The 19,674-nt window shown below is 37.7% G+C and overlaps 1 protein-coding gene across 31 annotated transcripts in view; it reads right to left on the bottom strand.

The window, feature by feature from the left end:
- The window catches only part of PBRM1 (polybromo 1), a 121,142-nt gene that overhangs the window by 53,512 nt on the left and 47,956 nt on the right, over nt 1-19,674 (bottom strand). For 18 of the 31 annotated variants that reach the window (XM_025456113.3, XM_025456117.3, XM_035702407.2 and 15 more), the window contains 5 exons: nt 18,670-18,767; nt 16,505-16,549; nt 10,465-10,741; nt 8,367-8,472; nt 3,508-4,150 (listed from right to left, as the gene is read on the bottom strand). In XM_025456113.3, coding sequence (XP_025311898.1) covers nt 3,508-4,150; nt 8,367-8,472; nt 10,465-10,741; nt 16,505-16,549; nt 18,670-18,767 — 1,169 coding nt within the window. The remainder of the gene's footprint in view (nt 1-3,507; nt 4,151-8,366; nt 8,473-10,464; nt 10,742-16,504; nt 16,550-18,669; nt 18,768-19,674) is intronic. The other 13 variants (XM_049097863.1, XM_049097852.1, XM_049097862.1 and 10 more) reach the window with 1 other exon arrangement.

Raw genomic sequence — 19,674 nt, 5'->3', positions numbered from 1 at the left:
TATTCATGAGAGACACATAGAGAGAGAGAGAGAGGGGCAGAGACACAGGCAGAGGAAGAAGCAGGCTCCATGCAGGGAGCCTGACATGAGACTCAATCCCGGGTCTCCAGGATCACACCCTGGGCCGAACGAAGGCAGCGCTAAACCGCTGAGCCACCCAGGCTGCCCCCTGAGGATGGTTTAAACATAATTCTATCACTAGGAATACGAGGTTCTGAAAAATGATTCACAGAAGTAACCACAGACAAAGTCTTAGCAGCAGTTATGGACACATTCTAGTCAGAGGAGGGTGCCAGGCGTAGTAGCAAGCCCAGTTAGCCACCTGCTAATATCTTTCACTAGAGCATCAAATTTTAGTGAAGCCTCCAGAATGCTTCTCCCCATCAGCAAAGGTGAACTGGCAAACAATCTAAAAACACTGCCAATAATAACCTAAATGAATGTTTCTGGAATGGTTTTAGAAATCTTTTCAGGTTACAGAAATGCTAATACTTGTAGGAATGCAATAAAAATAAAACTGGTCAAGGGAAGAAATTATGATATTATTTGATGCCTGTTTTCTGAACAGAGATGTCTGAAGAGTATTCACTTGGGATTAAAAGTCATTTTATAATAGCTTACAATTTTAAGTATAAAATTAAAAGTGAAAACGAACTTCTGGTAATCCCTGTTACATGAAAGGTCAGATTCATAATTCCACCAAGTCGTGTTGCTTAATAATGGAAGTTCTGCACACAGCCATTAAATATCTGACTTATCTTTCCTGTTTTATTTGAATAAAGTAATATTAAGAAGTTATTAATCTAAGAGGGTCAGTGTTGCCTGCATGCACAAGAGCAAGAACTCAAGTCAAGAAGGAAAAAGATAATAACTCTCATTCCCCTTATCGCTGGTAGAGAATGAAATAATTAAGAGTGGAGGAAGCTCTTAGTGCTTTCCTTGTCCTCGTCTTCCCAAAGGTTCCCCTCCTCTAAGGCAGTCAGAGAACTAACTAAATGCAGGAACGCTGCCAGCAGATGAGGAAAGCCAGTGGCTTACTGCTTACGTCAGTGCTATTTGTTACTGAATACTACTGGACAAATCACTGTCACCTGAATGAATTTTTCTCTGTCTCACTTTTCAGACCCCTCCTATTTCAGGGTGTGAAGTCCTTGGTGATGTTGAGTGGCAGCAGTGAGTGGGTCAGGGTGAGTGTAAAGAAGCATGAACACTGCTGGAGATCTACATAGAAATCTAGTGCTTATGGACTTCATTAAATTCATGAACTTAGGAATGCCTGGGTGGCATTTAGCGCCTGCCTTCAGCCCAGGGCATGATCCTGGAGTCCTGGATCGAGTCCTACATTGGGCTCCCTGTGTGGAGTCTGCTTCTCCCTCTGCCTATGTCTCTGCCTCTCTCATGAATAAATAAATAAAATCTTAAAAAAAAATTTAAATTCATGAACTTAGTATTTTTGAGGTGTCTATTATCATTACTGACAAAATAGATAAAATGATGGTTTATCATTCAATAAACTGATGCATCTCCACCTCAGCAGCATGCTTATGCTTAAGTACTTTAAGGTCATAACATGACCTTCACATGATAAAGATAAAAAATGGCTTCCCTTAGTTTTACAAAGCTCTGGGCAAAAGAGTGAAACTCATCACTGCCTCATAAAGAAATGCACCCTAGACTCTACCTTCTAAGCCTCAAAAGTAAATACCAATCACATCAACAATGGGAGAATGAAAAGAACTCATTTCCTACAGATACAAATCTGCTTATTTCTTAAAATAGACATTATCTATGTAAAACAAACGAAGCTGCTAATGATCTAAGAGACAAATGCACTTTTGGGAGACTCACAGAACTAACCCCAAGATGTAATGGGGGCAGGGCAGGGATGGAGGAGAGGAGTGACTTTAGATTTAAGGACTATTTAGGAAAACTGAGAACAAATATGAAGTCTAAGCTCCAGGAAAGCAGGATTTGTCTGTCTTGCCCACTGGTGTATACCAAGTACCTAGAACATGTTTATAACTGGTAGCCACTCAGTTAATACTTGTTGAATAAATGGAAATAATGAATGCAAATTTTGACAGCAAGATGTCTCTCCATCTTTCTCTTCCTGTCTATTCCCAATATTGAACATGAAAGACCATTTCCTAAATGCGCCTCTCAACCTGACCTCAACACCACCCATCTCTTGAACACACCACATTCAATTCTTAACCCCTGCATGCACTCAGACCACTTGCCTTATACATCTCACCCATTCTCCCATTCTTCCCCAATGCCTCAGGTCTTTTCAGAACTATAGCACAGGGTTCCTACTCCACCATATTTATTACATATCAATTTGTTATATGTTGTCTCATGCCTACAATTATTTTTCCCTAAGCATAGATCCTATCCCAACTGTTGGACTTCAAGCTCTTAAAGCACAAGAGCACAGCCTTATCATTCATGGCTGGGCTCCATGACTGGTGTCCTGGTGACTGGCTTTGCAGTGGGGAACAAGATGTGTGACTTAGGCAACTTACTAGTTGTGTGACTTTAGGCAATTTACTTCTGTCTGTGCACTTCAAATGCAAAGTGGGAAGATTATTTCCTGGAATGGCTATTATAAGGGCTAGAGATTATCTAGATAAAGTGTTCAGCATGGTGCTTTACAAAGAACAAATGCTTAATAGGAACAGTAAATGTTACCACTAATTTTTCTTTCAAGATCCGGAGTAAATGCAGGCTTCACCAGATTCCCTAGCTGGAATTACTCTACACTCACTGCCTAAAAGTCTCCTTTCAGCAAGGTAGACTATAAGCTCCAGGAAGTTAGGGTCCGTATCTTTAACTTTATATTCTTCCAAGTGACTCTAAAAGCACACAGAAGACACACTCTAACTGCTGAACTGAAATTATTTTGATGTCAATTATACCATTCTTCTGTGGCAGAGATATAATGCAGATCAAAATTAAAAGGGAATTCAAGTTTGATGGAAATATAAATTTGATTGCTTTTTAGTACATTAAATATCTGCAAAAGGAACTTAAAATTGAGAAATCTGAGATAAAAAAAGGAGCCTTTTTAGGAACTGGAAATGGTGATCAAATTTAAATTGGCTAACCTTAGATTAGTAACTCAGAGCTATTTTAATTTATTCAAAGCATGCTTGGATTGAACTAAAAAAAAATCACATTACTATTTCTAATTATAAGCATTCTATCCTTAAAACAAAGCATCTGTGAAAGATATTTTAAGAGATTATGCTTTTCAACAAATCTTCAACTTTGTCTTCTTTCCTTTTTACTGGTCCTGATCTAGATGATTCAGTAGCGTGCCTTCTCTCTCCCACAGCCTATACTTACTCTCTAAAAGTTGTGGAAAATTAGAATTCAAAACAGCACCCCACCAACTGTGATTATATACCTTAGCTGAAATACTGAAATAGTGTAGCAAAGCAGAATTTTCTTCTATTTCGCATTAACTACCACATCTTTTCAAAAAGAAATAGCTTTGAAACCTACCGATTCATCCTTCTTGCCCTTTCCAAGACTTCAAACATATGCTCTTGAAATAAATCAAGCCGCCGGTAACGATTATTTTCAACATTCTTTCTAATTATGTCGAAAGTAAGAGGAGGTTTGTTTGGAAAGTTGGGATCCACAGCAGGAATTTCTGCTAAAGAATCACTGTAGCATCTTCCTTCATCATCCTGATGACTCATGACTGACACAAAAAGATTGTGGATGAGCTCTTGAATCAGCAAAGTCACATTTGGGACATGAGAGTCCTCATCTCCCTCCAGATCTCTCCGAGTTTCAAGGAGGACTTTGTGCAGAACAAGGGCATCTTTGTAGATCAAAGACTCAGGCTCATTGTATGTACAGGCATTGTTAAACATCATGACAAAGTCCTCAACCATGGAGTCTATATCTTGGTATTTGTTGGCCATCATGTGACTTCGAATTTTTTCCATGTCCATGGGCTTTTTAATGGTCAGATAATAGTCAGGCAGTTCAGATCTAGAGGGAAGCCTCAAAAATATAGCACTGAGGCGGCGACCCCTCTTATCAGTATAGTTCTTTACAGCTTCATAGACTTCATTTAGTTTCTGCTGCATTGGAGTCATGTATTTTGATTTTTTAGGAGAAATTCCACTCTTCCTACCTAAAGAAAGAAACTTACTGTTAAATGTATAAAATGAAATGAATGAACCCAAATTGTATATAGTTGATAAAGCATAATCAAAAGACAGGCAGTACTCTAAGTGATTTGTAAAACACAGTTCAACTAGTCAGTTACACTTTTTTTTTTTAAAAAGATTTATTTATTTATTTATTTATGATAGACATAGAGAGAGACAGAGAGGCAGAGACACAGGAGGAGGGAAAAACACTCCATGCCGGGAGCCTGACGTGGGACTTGATCCCGGGACTCCAGGATCGCGCCCTGGGCCAAAGGCAGGCGCTAAACTGCTAAGCCACCCAGGAATCCCCAACACAGTTCAACTAGCATATCTCTAGTGAAGTATATTCTATGGACAAAGAAACTGGAAACAAATTTAAACTGTTTTTAATAATCATTTTTACTGATAGAGTAATTAAGTACTATCATGTTGAAATAGTTGTAAGGTAGAATAAAGCAAATGAATAGCTATATAACATTCTAATTCTATCACCTGTAGCACCCTTGAGAACTGAGATTTTTTTTTTTAAAGATTTCATTTCTTTATTTGAGAGAGCAAGAGAGAGAGCACTAGCAGGGGAGAGGCAGAGGGAGAAAGAGAAGCAGACTCCCTGCTGAGCAGGGAGCACAACTCAGAGGTTAATCATAGGACCCTGAGAACATGACCTGAGTTGCAGGCAGACACTTAACCAACCAAGCCACCCAGGCATCCTGAGGACAGATTTTTATCACATAAGAAAGAGATACGGATGTTAAAACAAAGAACACTGAATAAAAATCTTGTAGCCATAAATCTCAGTTAAGAGCATCAATATAAACTTACAATGTATTTTATCTTTAGGTATAAAACAAACACATACAAAATTTCCTAGTCCTGTTCGCTGAAAATCCTAGAAACAATGACCAATGCAGTAGCAGTATAACCCCACGTAGTCTGACTATATTGACTATAATTCTGAAATATAGATTTTAAATATTAACACCAGCAGCTCCTTAGCAAATGGCTGACTCACAATTGGCACAATATGAGCCTTGTGTATCTTGAAACACAAGACAGTAAAGAATCTAAACACTTTTTTACTGTGGTCATGTCAATAGAACACAGCGGCCAGCCTGGGATAATAGGGGCATCAATAAGGACAACTGCAATGAGTTAAAACTTAGCAACGCGTCTGAATTTAGTAGTTCTTAATGATATATAAAAATGAACAGACGAACTGGATAAATGTTGGAGGACACTAGTAAACCAATGCGTTATTTGGAAAACTGGTAAACAAAGCTGAAAGGGGATTTACTGTTTATGGTTTCAAAAAATCCAAAACAAAACAAGACAAACAAGCAAAAAATTGTACCACTGGTTAACCAAACATTGGATGAGGCAGCTTCTCTATACAGAAGTATTCCAGTTGGTAATTGAGCAAGGAATGATAAAATCAGACTATTGCTATTTTATACCTCTTTAATGAATTAATGTAGTCAGCATCAACAGCTGTTAACATGTGGAAGAAATGACAGCTGTTACAGGGCCACCTAATGGAAGACCATTCACCACCTCTGAAGGTGGGTTTTTGTGCCAAAAGGAGGGAATGAGGATCAAATCTAACTTAAATCTGATCAAGCCTCTTTGCTTCAACCACCAATTTAGAGGAAATACAAAGGACATGAGAACATGTAAACTACAGCAAAGGGATGCAATTAGCAAAGCCCAGACTGTGGGAAGCTACAGTATAGCCCCAATTTCTTCAACAAATAGACTGCAAAGGAAAAAAAGAAAGATGGAAGGGGGATTTGCAGATTAAAAGAAGTATCAAGTGCGGTATGTGGACCTTACGTAGATTCCACCGCAACCAGACATTGCTGCAAGGTGTGATGCAACGTTAGGTGCAGAAAACCTATTATGGGGCAGCCCAGGTGGCTCAGTGGTTTGGCGCCACCTTCCGCCCGGGGTGTGATCCTGGGGCCCCGGGATCGAGTCCCACATCGGGTTCCCTGCATGGGGCCTGCTTCTCCCTCTGCCTGTGTCTCTGCCCCTCTCTGTGTCTCTCATGAATAAATAAATAAATCTTAAAAAAAAAAAAAAAAAAAAAAAGAAAACCTATTATGAAGCAAGCATTCCTGCCAGGCTGAAACTGAATCTAATGAAGCTTCTGGAATAAACTTCCATTTTTTAAGAAATGAGAGGAATAAAGAGAAAAGTTAGCTGATATCATAAGGAAGTGAACTGATTAATCCAGAACTTGAAACTGTGCAAGAAAGTGATCTGGTTTCTAAAGAGTCAATAACATGAGAATTAAAAAAGGAGGGACCTGCTCTAGACTATGAACAGAGGGCATAGCTATCAAATAAAATATACAGAACTTAATTAGGTCCGAATTTGAAGAAACCAACTGTACAAATACATTCATGAGAAAAGGAGTAAAATTTGAAAATTTACCAGGTATTAGATGAAAGCAAGAAATTGCTAATTTCGTTCAGTGTTAATAATGATTTCATGGTTATTTAAGAAAATATCTGCAAATTTAGAGATGCACATTGAACTATATAGAAATGAAATGACATGACTGAATTTCCTTTAAAATAATTTAAAACAAAAGAGAGAAAAACAGATATAGGAAGTAAGTATGACACAATCTTGAGAAACGCTGACTGGTATATACAGGAGTTTGTTATACCATTCTTCATATGTATATTTGAAACTTTTCATAATACAAAATAGAGAAATAAAAGAAAGTCAATATTACACATTAAAATCTCCCTTTCCTGAACTTTAGAAAAAATATACGTATGTTTACACATATTTAGTTACTATTAATTATCTATCATTTCCTAACTTATGACATTACTTCTATTGGGACACCTCGGTGCCTCAGCAGTTGAGCAGAGCAGTTGAGCATAATAATCTTTGGCTCAGGTTATGATCCTGGGGTCCTGGATCGAGTCCTGCATTGAATCCTGCATCAGGGTCCCTGCATGGAGCCTGCTTCTTTCTCTGCCTATGTCTCTGCCTCTCTCTGTGTATCTCTCATGAATAAATAAAATCTTAAAAAAAATAAGAAATTACTTCTATTTTTAAAAACTTTTTACATTTATTTTTTTAAAAAAGATTTATTTATTTTAGAGAGAAAAAGAGCATATACAAGTGGGGGGAGGGGAAGAGGGAAAGAACCTGAAGCAGAGCCCAACAAAGCCTGGTCCCAGGATCCTAAGATCATGACCTGAGCTGAAACCAAGACTGGACACTCAACTGACTGAGCCACCCAGCTGTTTCTTAAATTTATTTTTTAAAGTAATCTCTATACCCAATATAGGGTTTGAACTCACAACCCAGAGTTCAAGAGTTGCAGGTTCCACCGACTGAGCCAATCAGGCACCCCCCAGAACTAATTCTATTCTTAAAAGACACTGTGTCCCTAAAAAAGTAGAATAAAAGATTTACATTTCTACAAATCTTCAGCATGCTTCTACAATTCCAAGAAAGGATAACTTAATAAGAAGGAATCATCATTTAGCAATAAATCATACCCCAAACTATTGTAATACAGTTTATAGTCACTTCATATAAAAAAAGCAGGGTGTTATTTTCCCCCTTTCAGCAATTATAGTTCCAAAGAATATATGGCAATACCAATTTAATTTGCTTAGTATTTATTTTATTTACATATTTTAAATAAGGCAGAAACTTGTTTAGCCCAATGTTATTAACTGCTTTTGTTGTCTTTTCTCTCCTCATAGTTCTAATAAAATCACCATCCACAGACCACACTCAAAAGACAAGGAAATTAACTTACAGTGCTGTGGCTGAGTATCTCTAATTTCTCAAATTCTGTCTAGGATCTGCTGCTGGGATTCACTTTAAATTCCAGTATTTAGCAAACAAACATACAAAAAAAAAAAAAATCCAAATCTGCCACCACACTCTTGCAGGCATGATATGTGGAAAAAATGTTTATTCTTAATATTTAATATTTACAAAATGTCCACGGCATTTAAGAGAGTAAACAAAACCTCTGACTTTATATCTATTCCCCACATGGTTTCCACAGTTTAACTACTTAAAATACAGAGTGCTTGAGAGGAGGAAAGAAACTCCCTGCTAGCGTGTGAGTCAAATACATTCATCACTTAAATATTATTTCAGTGAATCAGTAATCTACCCTTGACAGACTAAACTGAGTAACAAAGCATGAGGCTGCCTTACTCAGCTTTAGTTTGGGAGAAGCCACATCATCATCATCAGGCAGCGGGCCCAGCTCTTTTCTTTTATCCTTGAGTAACTTCTCCAGGATGTGCGCGTCATTGTACACCTATATTTTGTAAATATATTTAAAGTTATTTTCTAAAAAACGTTCTATCGAGGTAGAACACTTAGCTATAAATTAGTTTTCAAGACACAGGTTAGCATAATTGGGAACTAAAGACATAAAGCTTGAGATCACTAAAGAGCAAAAAAATCATATCTCTATAGGATGGGACTCAGCCTCAAATGGTTTGTTGTTTAAGCTTTCCAGGTGATTCTTATGTGTAGACATACATGCTAAAGTTTGAGTACTAGAGGCAGAATCACTGCAAGTTTTAACAGAAGTTCTGATACTTAATTATATATTTTCATAAATCTCTCTTCCATTGGACCCTCAAAAGGTAGCAGACCCAGCTCAATGGGAAATAAACATTAAAAAATATATGATAGTTGAATAGCAATACCTCAAATATTATTAAATGGGATTTAGTATCCGTCTGAATTCACAATCTGGCCTCTGATCTGTGAAAAGCAACAATCCCTGCTTAGGATCTCTCTTTGAAGACTGAGCCAAGGGTGATAATATGTAGCCAAGAACAAGGTTACTCACCTAATGGCCCCTACAGCTGCATCCCCCTATGATAGAGGGTTTGATCACAAGTACCCTCAGTGCCTACTTAAATTTGTAATATCAAGAAGAAAGGAAATTAATGATTTTAAAGTTATTTTATTTCTGGGAGATTTAAAGTAGAGATAAAGGAAACTTGAAAAGGTATATGAACCCTTTCCTGTTCCCTGCAGCATTAATTACCAAAAACAAGATATAGAAGCAACCTAAGTGTCCATCAATAGATGAATGGATAAAGAAAACACACACACACACACACACACACACACACACACACACAGTGTATCATTCAGCCATAAAAAAAAAAAAAAAGAATGAAATCTTGCTATTTGTGACAATATGGATGGACCTAGAAGGCATTATGCTAGTTGAAATAAGTCAGACAGAGAAAGACAAACACTGTATCATCTCATGTGTATGTAGATTCTGAAAAGACAAAAACAAAAACAAAAACCCAAGCTCGTAGATTGGTGAGAACAGATTGGTGGTTTCCAGATGCAGAGAGTGGGGAATGGGTAAAATGGATAAAAGGGTAAAAAAGCACAAACCTGTATAGAAAATAAATTTTAAAAAATGAAAAAATACATAAATAAAAAGAAAAGAAATAAGTCACGAGGATGTAGTGTACAGCATGGTGACTACTATTATTAATACTGTACTGCATTTTTGAAAGTTGCTAAGAGTATATCTTAAAAGTTTTCACAAGAAAAAAAAATTTGAAAAAAAAAATTTGTAACTATGCATAGTGACAGATGTTAACTAGATTTACTGTGATCATACTGCAATATGTACAAATATCAAATCGTTGTTATACACTTGAAACCAATAATGTTCCATGTCAATTATACTTCAGTAAAAATAGTTACAAAAAATATCAAAGAAGGAAGAATGTATTGCAGCCATACTGATAAAGAACTGAAAATCAAGATGCTTCATAATAAAATCAATTATTTAAAGGTGCCTTTCTGAGAATATCCTGATTTTTATATAATCCTATGATGCAAACTATTCCTGGAGAAGTATGGTTACTCTGGGTAGTAACAATGTGCAAGACTTTACTGTTACTGGCTTTCATCTGGGTACTATGTGCTCTGTGTACACTCCCTTGTTTAAATCCTATGATGGTCCTGACAGAAGTACTACCAGTAACTCTAGGGCACAACCGGGGACAATGAGGTTCAGAGAAGGTGAGTCTCTCACACAGGGACTGGCAGAGCAAAGTTCAAATCTAGAATGTCACCTTATGGGTATGAACTTCTAACCTTTGCAATGGATTGCCATTTTACAATTTATAAAAGATAAAGCATTAAGCTGGTGGTCACTGAGAAGAGCAACCTAAGTGAGGCCTCTAGATCTAATCTTTCAAAATGCATTATGCTACCAGGACCCAAAAGAAAATGTGCCTACCCCAGGATTCCCACACATCTTTACCTGGGAGCCCTCCTCGTTGTAATGCCTGGCATTCCGGAACATCAGCTTCATGTCTTCTATCATTCCTTCTTCCCCTGCATATTTGTCATTGCGAATGTTATGCTCAATTATTTTCAAGTCCATAGGCTCCAAAATGATTTTATAATAGTCAGGATAGTCCTTTTTGGATGGTTTAACCATAAACAGATCACAAAGTCTTCTGCCTGAACCTGGCTCACGAGCTTCAAGAACAACATTGAATAAGATTTTCATTCGCTGCTTTCTTATGTTCTTTTTACTGTTGGGAGGATGGGGGGAAAAAGGGGGAAAAATGAGAAGAGGTTCAGTTTTCTTCATACAGGGATGAATATGAAATGAAAAAATCTTGTGGGAAGGTGGTTCATAATGATTACAATTTATTGATTACATATGCCACAAACACAGTAAACATGCTGGCAACTATAAGCAAATATTAGGAGAATTTCCAAATAGTTAAAACATAGTGACTCTGGCAGGAGCAGCCAATGAACACCAGACAAACCTGTTTAGAATATTTATGAAATGCAATGATTAAAAAAAAAAAATCTCTAACACCCCAAGAAAATGAAATGCTATTATCAGCTGAAATATATTTTTAAAGAACACAGCAAAAGTGGAATAAAACTACCAATTCCCTGCTGTTACTAACATTCCTCACTTCAAAAAACCAAAACAGAACCCACATAGTGAGAATGTACCATCTCTTAAGACAACCACTTTGAATACCTGCATATCCTGTTTTCCAGAAAACAAAGGGACGCTATCTGCATGACTAGAGTCTCCACAGTGGGCACAAGTCTCTCCTGCATTAATCTAGTCTGGGTCAGTCCCAGCTCCCTCCAGTTCCGTCAGCATCATTCCAGTATCTCAACTTAGCTTAAGGAGTAAATGCTCTGTGGTTCACCTGAGAAAATTCTCATCCTTAAATGTCAGTCCCTGTCTTGTTTTCCAAATTCTCCCCATGAGATGTGATGCTAAGTAACAGATGTACATGGTGTGGAACAAAGTCAGTGACCACAGATTTGAACCTGATTTCAAAAGGAGCCCAGAAAGACAGATAGGCTGTCTTCTAATTATTGAGGACTGGCTCAGAATGGCTAAATGACTTGCCCAAGGTGAGATGTCCAGTGAATTATTAGAAGAGATGATCTTCCAACATGATTTCTGCCCCATTATTTGTTATGTTTTCAGGACACTGATCAATTATAGCCAGACCTGAGCCAGCAGTCCCCAGATGAACACTCAGGTAGGTAATAAAAAGAAATGATTTATAACTTAATTTTTACCCAATAAACACAACATCATATAATTACTTAGAGGTAAACTTTTTTTATCTGTTTCCTGTCTTATAAATGGAAGGAAGTTCATTTCTGAAATAAACAATGTGGCTAAATAGGTCTCCTAGCCCTGAGACTCACTCTCCTGCTGGGGCATGAAGAGGCCAAAGACCAGATACTTTCTCTTCAAAGTACAAAATATACTTAAAAAAAAAAAAAAAGAAAAGAAAAGAAAAAAAAAACCCCAATAAATAATAATAGATGAGAAAAAATATCTATCTTTAAGTCAAGCTTTTATTTTTTATTTATTTATTTTTTTAAGTCAAGCTTTTAAAATATGTCAGAAATGCCTATCTTCCAAGCATCATGGAGCAATGATAGCCTGAAAGTGGTTGGTTAGGTGGGAAAAAGGACTTCTGCTTCCTGTGTCTTCACTCAAACTGCTCAATCCCCCTCTCAGGATTACCTGAGCGGCTCCAGAATCATTTCTGCTGTTTTCTCCTCTCAGTATCTTTGTGTCTTTATGTCAAGTAAGTAATTGTTAGATATCTCAGGAGAAGTTTCATTCAGTGGGGACTATTTCCTCAAAGAGGCATCTGAGGGCAAAGATGTGAGGAGTCCTCCCTCAGTCCAGGACTTTAGCAAGTGGACAATGGAAGGGGAGCTTGAGACAGAGCTCCCCACGTGGGCAGATTAGAACACAGATGACATTAACCTTCAGGAAGCCTCTAAAGAAAAATTTCAGAATCTGAATTTGTTATCACAGAAATCTATGCTTAAAGCTACAAAAGATATAGTTTCTTTAGATCTCACTTGCAGGGGGTCGCAATTCAAAATGAAGACTCAGGAATCCCATTTTGAACCTGAGTTTAAAAAAATCTCTTCAATAACCAACTCATAATGAAATCTCTCCTCACTCCAGGAAAATCTCTTCAATAACCAACTCAAAATGAAATTTCTCTTCATCCCAGGAATATCACGCAGTGCAATCCAAGATTCCTTTCTTGGTCCAGGTGAGCTCTCTTCCCTTCCTAACTCCAGTACATCACCCCCAATAATCACTGGACTTTTCTGTAGGAAGCTACAAATACTCTGAAAGTGGGTCGAGGGCAGATTTTCAAAAGTTTTTATTCAAGAGGAGGGAAAGCTTCTTTATCAAGTTTTAGAGAAAATGCCAAAAAAGCAAAAGAATGGTGAGTGGGATAACTCTGACACCAAGCAGCTTTGAATGGGACATATCCAAAATGTAAAATCTGAATTTGAGACAGCTCTAAATAAATGAAATGTACTGTTTTAGAACTCTTACTACAAATAGTATCCTTTCCTCATCTGTATTATTCACTCTTTCAGAGAGTAATGTGTAACTGGGTTCCATCCTCAAGGCAATAACACTTTTATTATTAGGGTTACTTATAGTTTCTCTGAAAAAACTGTTTTGTTACTTTGTCGACATCTTTCCTAATCCTTCTACTGCCTTTGACACTGAGAACTACTGGCTCACTAGTTTATATCTGGCTACCAGAAAAAACTTAGAGTTAAATTTCATAGTCTTCAATGAAATTTCTAACTCTATTAGCTTGGGTGGTTGGTGTATTTGCTTTATCTTTTCCCAATATGGATGCTGAACTTTATTATATTTGTGACTTTTTCTTTTTAGTTTTTTAAAGATTTTATTTATTTAATTCATGAGAGACAGAGAGAGGCAAAGACGTAGGCAGAGGGAGAAGCAGGCTCCATGCAGGGAGCTCAATGTGGGACTCGATCCTGGGACTGTGAGATAATGACCTGAGCCAAAGGCAGACGCTCAACCGCTGAGCCACCCAGGCATCCCTACATCTGTGACTTTGAAAGCAACTTCAATACTTTCTGAAATGAGATAAACTCTACATTACAAAAAGACAGAAACCATATTCCCCTAATTGGTACTTTCTGTTTTACTGTTTTTATTGTTTTAATTTTTTGTTTACTGTTTTCTTTTTAAAAATATTTTATTTATTTATTCATGAGAGACACAGAGAGAGAGAGAGGCAGAGACACAGGCAGAGGGAGAAGCAGGCTCCATGCAGGGTGCCTGATGTGGGACTCGATCCTGAGACTCCAGGATCACACCCTGAGCTGAGAGCAGGCACTTAGCTGCTGAGCCACCCAGGCATCCCTTGTTTACCGTTTTTAATGTCACTTTGCTTTTCAGATTCTTCTTAGAAGCCCTCTATGTATCTTACCTGTCCTCCTCTCTCAGACCACTAACTATAAGTAGAATTTGTTTACTCCACTCCATTCTGGGAAAGGTGCATGAATCTCAGACCTTATAACTGGCATACTCATATTTTTTTTTTTTTAAGTCAGCACCTTTAAACATACTGAAGTAAAATATATGTTAAGGAAGTTAAAAACCAGGGCTGTTTATCATTGTGCACTTAAGGGGACACCAATTCAGGTAACAGACCTTGTTATAATAAATATGCAGTTCTAGAATTTTATAGGAGATAGGTCATGAAGAGTTCTGTGTTAACAAAATCATTATATTACGGCAGTTTTCTAACAAATGAAAATGTCTTGAGAAATGGGTGCTTTTTCTAATTTGCATGAAGAACAGAAGGTAGAAGAGGCTCTGTTCTGAATTTGATTTCCCAGGGTCATCCTCCTGATTCCCCACCCAACATGAAACACTGAAGACACTGTCACTTTTTGTTTCTCTTAGTTTATCACCAAGTTTTAGAGGAACCTCCACAGCCCTTCTGGATCTGATCTTTCAATTTTTCATGCCATGGTGTTAGTCCTCACCTTCATACTTTGTGGCTGACCATGTTGTCAAATGTCCTTAACATTCTACTTCCTTTGAAGCTGTTATTTATTATATGTATTCACATTTGCATATTTACACATAAAATTCCCATTTATAGTTACAGCTAACACTTCTCCCACATGCCCAGGGGCTATGCTAAGTAAGCACTATATGTACACCCTCATTTAATCCTCAAACTCTATGAACCAGATACACCAACTATCCCAGTTTTGCAGCTGGAAAACTGGAAGATTAGAGGGGTCAAGCAAATATCTAAGGTCATAAAGTGAGCAATCAGAACTAAGACTTGAATCAGCTGATAATCACTAGGCTGCTTTCATGATGTCCTTCCCTTTCCCAAAGGTGGGCACTTATCGTGGGCCCCTCTACCCATTCACAGGTTCCCAGGTCTCCCAGGATTTAACTCCTTCCCTGGTCCTAGAGTTTCAGTGGTGTCCGCTGTTAGGCTAAAACCCAAAGTTTCTTTCCTTCACAAGGCTTGCTACATTCACTGCATCTTCAAGTCTTCAAGGAGTAAAACCTTCTACTAAGTAAAACCTTTTAATAAATAATAAACCTTTGCTAATGATTTTCCCAGACTAGTAGCATCAGACTAAAAACAAAATGAAATCTACCAAGTCCTGATGTCAATGAGAACTACTTCCAGAAAATAATCAGTTACATTTATTGAGTACTAACTGCACCCAGGCCCAGTTCTAAGGGCTTGAAACACATCAACCACCCAGGTACTCTCAACAATCTTATGTAGGTATACTTATCGACTCTTTTTCAGATCACAGAACTAATCAGAATAACTAGGATTTGGACTTGGGCTATTAGGTTCTAGAGCTTGGGGTTGTAATACTACTCCACGATGTCCCACATTTCTATTTCTACTACTGCCCAGAGTTAGTGCCATACACACTATGAAGGATGTAAAAGAAATAGAACCCATGTTTTTTTCTTAAATTTATGATCTAAGAAAATTTTTCTTAAGGACAATTTAGGAGGTAGATAATGATAACACAGTAATTTTGTAGAGTGGACTGCATACGGGAGCAGCATGTAGATAACTTTAGAACATCTAACTTGCAAAGAAAAGCATGATAGAGAAATCATATTTCCGAGCTATCCGGGCAATCGTGTATGTAGTTCTATAGAACCACACAACAGAGTACTTTGTGCAATTATTCTATGACATTGCTCCCACATACTTTTATGTGTTTTCAACCTGCCTCTCTCTTCCTGGCCAGTAAGTTCCTGGCATGTAGAGGTGATGCCTAAACATTCTCCTTTATAGCCTCTAAGAGTAGAGTCTGGTGTTCTGCAAGCAATTGACACTCCATGAATGCCAGAAGGCTAAAGTGAAAATAAAAGCACCACACAATGATGGCTAGGGCTATAACACGGCAACTCAAAAGCTGTTTTTAAAATCGTGACATGCAAAAGAATGGATGCTTTCAAAGAAATAAAACATGGGCAAGATCAGAGACTGATAAAATGTATTCATGCTTGAAAAGCACTAACCCAATGCACAGGCACCAACACAGGCTGACATCACTTGGACCATCAACTTCGGTTTTGATCCTTCTACCACCCCTCAATGTGTAAAAGATATCCCTGAAAAGGAATCAGCGTCTGCCAGCCTCTGGACACTGGCAACGCCACCATATTCTCAGCCTCCACCTACTGCCACACAAGCACAATCACAATGATTGGTGAGAGGGCTTGTGGCCACTGGCAAAGTTAGCAACAAATTAAGGCTTTAGAAAGTATCGAGGTGAACTAATTCTGAATTTACTCTACCAACTATACTTCTAACTATACTGCTTTCTTTATTTGTAAGAAAATACAAACTGTTATTTCATGCTTAAGACTTCACTTTTAATCTAATCAGTACTGACCATGCCACAGAAGTTATACTTTAAAAAATGTTTATGCATAATAAAGGACTGCACACCTGGAGAGCCTCCTGAGACCCAACATCTCACTGTCAAGAGTGTTCCTGGGAAAGCAGAAACAAACATTACATGTGAAGAGAAACAAAACAGGCAATATCGGAGGGTCATGTATAAACCAAATATGGTTGAGAAAAAAGAGGCTTATTCGACCCAAAGGATAAAAGGTATTAAGAATATTTGGAACATTTTAACATGGAAGACAGCAGGTAGATTTTTGGGCAAAGGGATGGGGGAAAAGAATGCACTCCCAGAATGAAGAGAACATACGTCAATTTTCCCCACACTCTTAGATATTAAAAAAAATAAGGCAAAGATAGAATCATACACAGTATTTAGGAGTCAAGGGTACTTGGGGAACCTGGCCCTGACTTCTCTGGACAAGCTAAACTTAACCTACTAGGCAGCTGTGTTTGCCTGAATTCCAGAAAAGTCTATTTCTCATTAGCAAAACCTCTTAATGTAACGAGCTATCTTCTAAAAGGCTCGTTATGTTTCTTCCTTTGCCACAAAGTTCAAAGTATAGCACTTGCTTCTCTCAACCTCTTAATGTCAACTCATGCCTGTATTTCAAAACCAGGTATGTTCTTTTATTACTTTAGCAATGATTTATATTTGTTCTTCTTATTTGTGTTTTTCACTTTATTATTAAAAACACTTTCTAGGAAACCTGTTCACAGAGATGTTTTATCTAAAGTGGGATTTTATGACTTCAACAACATAATGCTTAGTTTTCTTTTTGTGGGAGGTTTCAGAGTAATAACTTTCCTTTGATCTACCTGGATTGTCCCACCAACTACAAGCCACAGAGACAGAGAGGTCATTTTTAAGGATCTGGCCTGGGCTAATGCTTCCTCAGAACTATTTTAATGCTCAACTAGTTTCAAATCTCTCTTTCCATTCAGTGTTGGCACTAACTGTACCATCACTTTTGCCTGCATTACCTTCTTTTGCCTTAGAAGTTTTTATCTTTGATGGGTGACTGATCTGGAAAACACAGGTGATGCTGTAGTAGAGTTATATAATTACACTCAAAGATGTCCTTGATTTGATGTCTCTGATCTGGTTTCACATTTTTCCTCCGTTGTCCCTGGTATAACAAGGAATTAAGAACTTGGAAGGATGAAATTCATAGGCCAGTAATGGAGGAGACTCACATCTTAGGGTACACCAGTCAATTTAGTTACCATGGCATAGCACAGCAGTTACTCTCAAAGCTAAAAAAATTTTCCCAAATGCTATTTATAAAAGGAAAAGATAGGACAGCTTCTCTTTTATAAACCACTTTTTAAAATCCTCTGATCTCAGTGGATCTATTAATGCATGAACAAAACAGTGTCAACAGTTACTAGTGACTTCTTCATTCGACTCTGAATCTGCCCCCGTTATTAGTGATTTGCTTATTTTTTGTTTAAAATGTCCTCCCTGCAGTGAGTGCTGCTACAAAGATGGTGAGATAGTTAAGGCTGAGGGAGAATATGATGTTCCACAAAGATCGAGCCAGAGAAACTGTGTAGGAGGCGTAGACAAAAGAGATGTTCTTGCAGGATATTCTTTATAGGAGTCCAGCTTCAGAGTCTCACAATGAGGTGCCCCTTTCATACAACCCGTGAGAGAAAGGAAGGGTGAGGGAAGTTTGGAGAAAGATTAGAAAGACAGAAAAACCAAACATCTAGTTCAGCATTTTATGCACTACAAGAAGTTATGACTTGGTAGTTTATAATCTGACATCCTTAAAATGGCAAATAAAGATCAGATTAATAAGGAAAAACAAGGACGTAGGAGTATCAGTGACTTACTTCACTGCAGTGATAGTACTGAATTTTTGAAATTCACCATGTATAAATTACCTAAATCAGATTTAAGTGGCACTCCTGCAATGCCACATTAAAGCAAAATAGCCCAGCCAGCCAACAGAGTAACGTGCTTTGCTGAGCCACAGAAGTAGTTCTCACTTTTATCCAAGAGGTCTACAGCCACTGCAGCACTGAGAGCAATGGCAGTGCTGATCATACAATTCCCAAATGAATTTTAAAAGATCTGTTAGCAAATAATTAGAGCTTATAAAAGAATTCATACCTGAAAGCTTAAAAACACACTTTTCTGTACTTATCAAAAACGAAATAATAGAAACAGAGATGTCTCCAGCTATGAGAAGAGTATATACCTTTTTCTTTTGGCACTACCAGCATCAGAGGTGGCTGAAGAAATCATGCTGTCTCCATCCTCAATGTCATCCCTTCTGGCAAGCTCCTTCTTCTTTGCCTGAAACAGAGCAGACCCTGAGAGTCAAGCTCACCCTGCTGAACGCTCCTAAAATTTATGAATGTTAAATAGCTAGACATAACAGATTCTCTTAGAAAAATGCAACTACATGTTGATGCACATAATTAAAGAGTCAGTAAACATTTTCAATAACCCGGTTTAACAAAAGCCTGCATGACCTACATAAAATGAGATTAAAAACTGTATTCAGAGGGTTTAGGAATCAACAGTATCTAAACTGCAAGACTACAAAAGCCTCAATTTTGTTAAAAGCATTGAGGCAAGCTGTAGGGGTATCCTGCCATTTTTAGGTGAAACCAACTCAAAGGTAGTCTCTGGAAGTAGTACCCTTCTCTTAAGAAGCACCCTGGATTCTTAAACAATGGTGTAGCTTAGAAGAAAGTTTAATGTGAGAAGTGAAAGAAGATCTACTTTCAACACATGCATTTTTAAAAACCTCCTGCCAAACAGCTCAAAGTCCAACCATTGCAGACTTAGGGAATACACACATAGTGCTGAAAGAAAGTACGGGAAATGCGCAGCACTGATGCCAGGATGGACTCCACAAAATGAAGACTATAAGATCTAAAATCACTTTTGTTGCTTCCTTGCTCTGAGATTCTCTTTCCAGAAAGATTTTAACCAAAACTGACAAATAGATATAATTTGTATTTCATATCTATGCCTTTCTTCAAAACCCCTACATGGCCCATGGCTTCGTGTGCCCACTAAGATGTGCTCTCAGAAAGGATCTGATCAATTCATGAACACTGTACAATGATTAGTCAGTTTTAAGATGTCCTTTCTCCTAGGACCAATTCTATCTTAACAGAGACAAAGTCTAGAACCAAAGAAATGAAATCTAAATGACAACAGTATTGTCTGTGATTGGAGGGAAACTTCCTGA

Source organism: Canis lupus, chromosome 20 (assembly GCF_003254725.2).
Source record: "Canis lupus dingo isolate Sandy chromosome 20, ASM325472v2, whole genome shotgun sequence".
NCBI lineage: Eukaryota > Metazoa > Chordata > Mammalia > Carnivora > Canidae > Canis > Canis lupus.
This window is presented reverse-complemented; position numbering and strand designations above follow the sequence as displayed.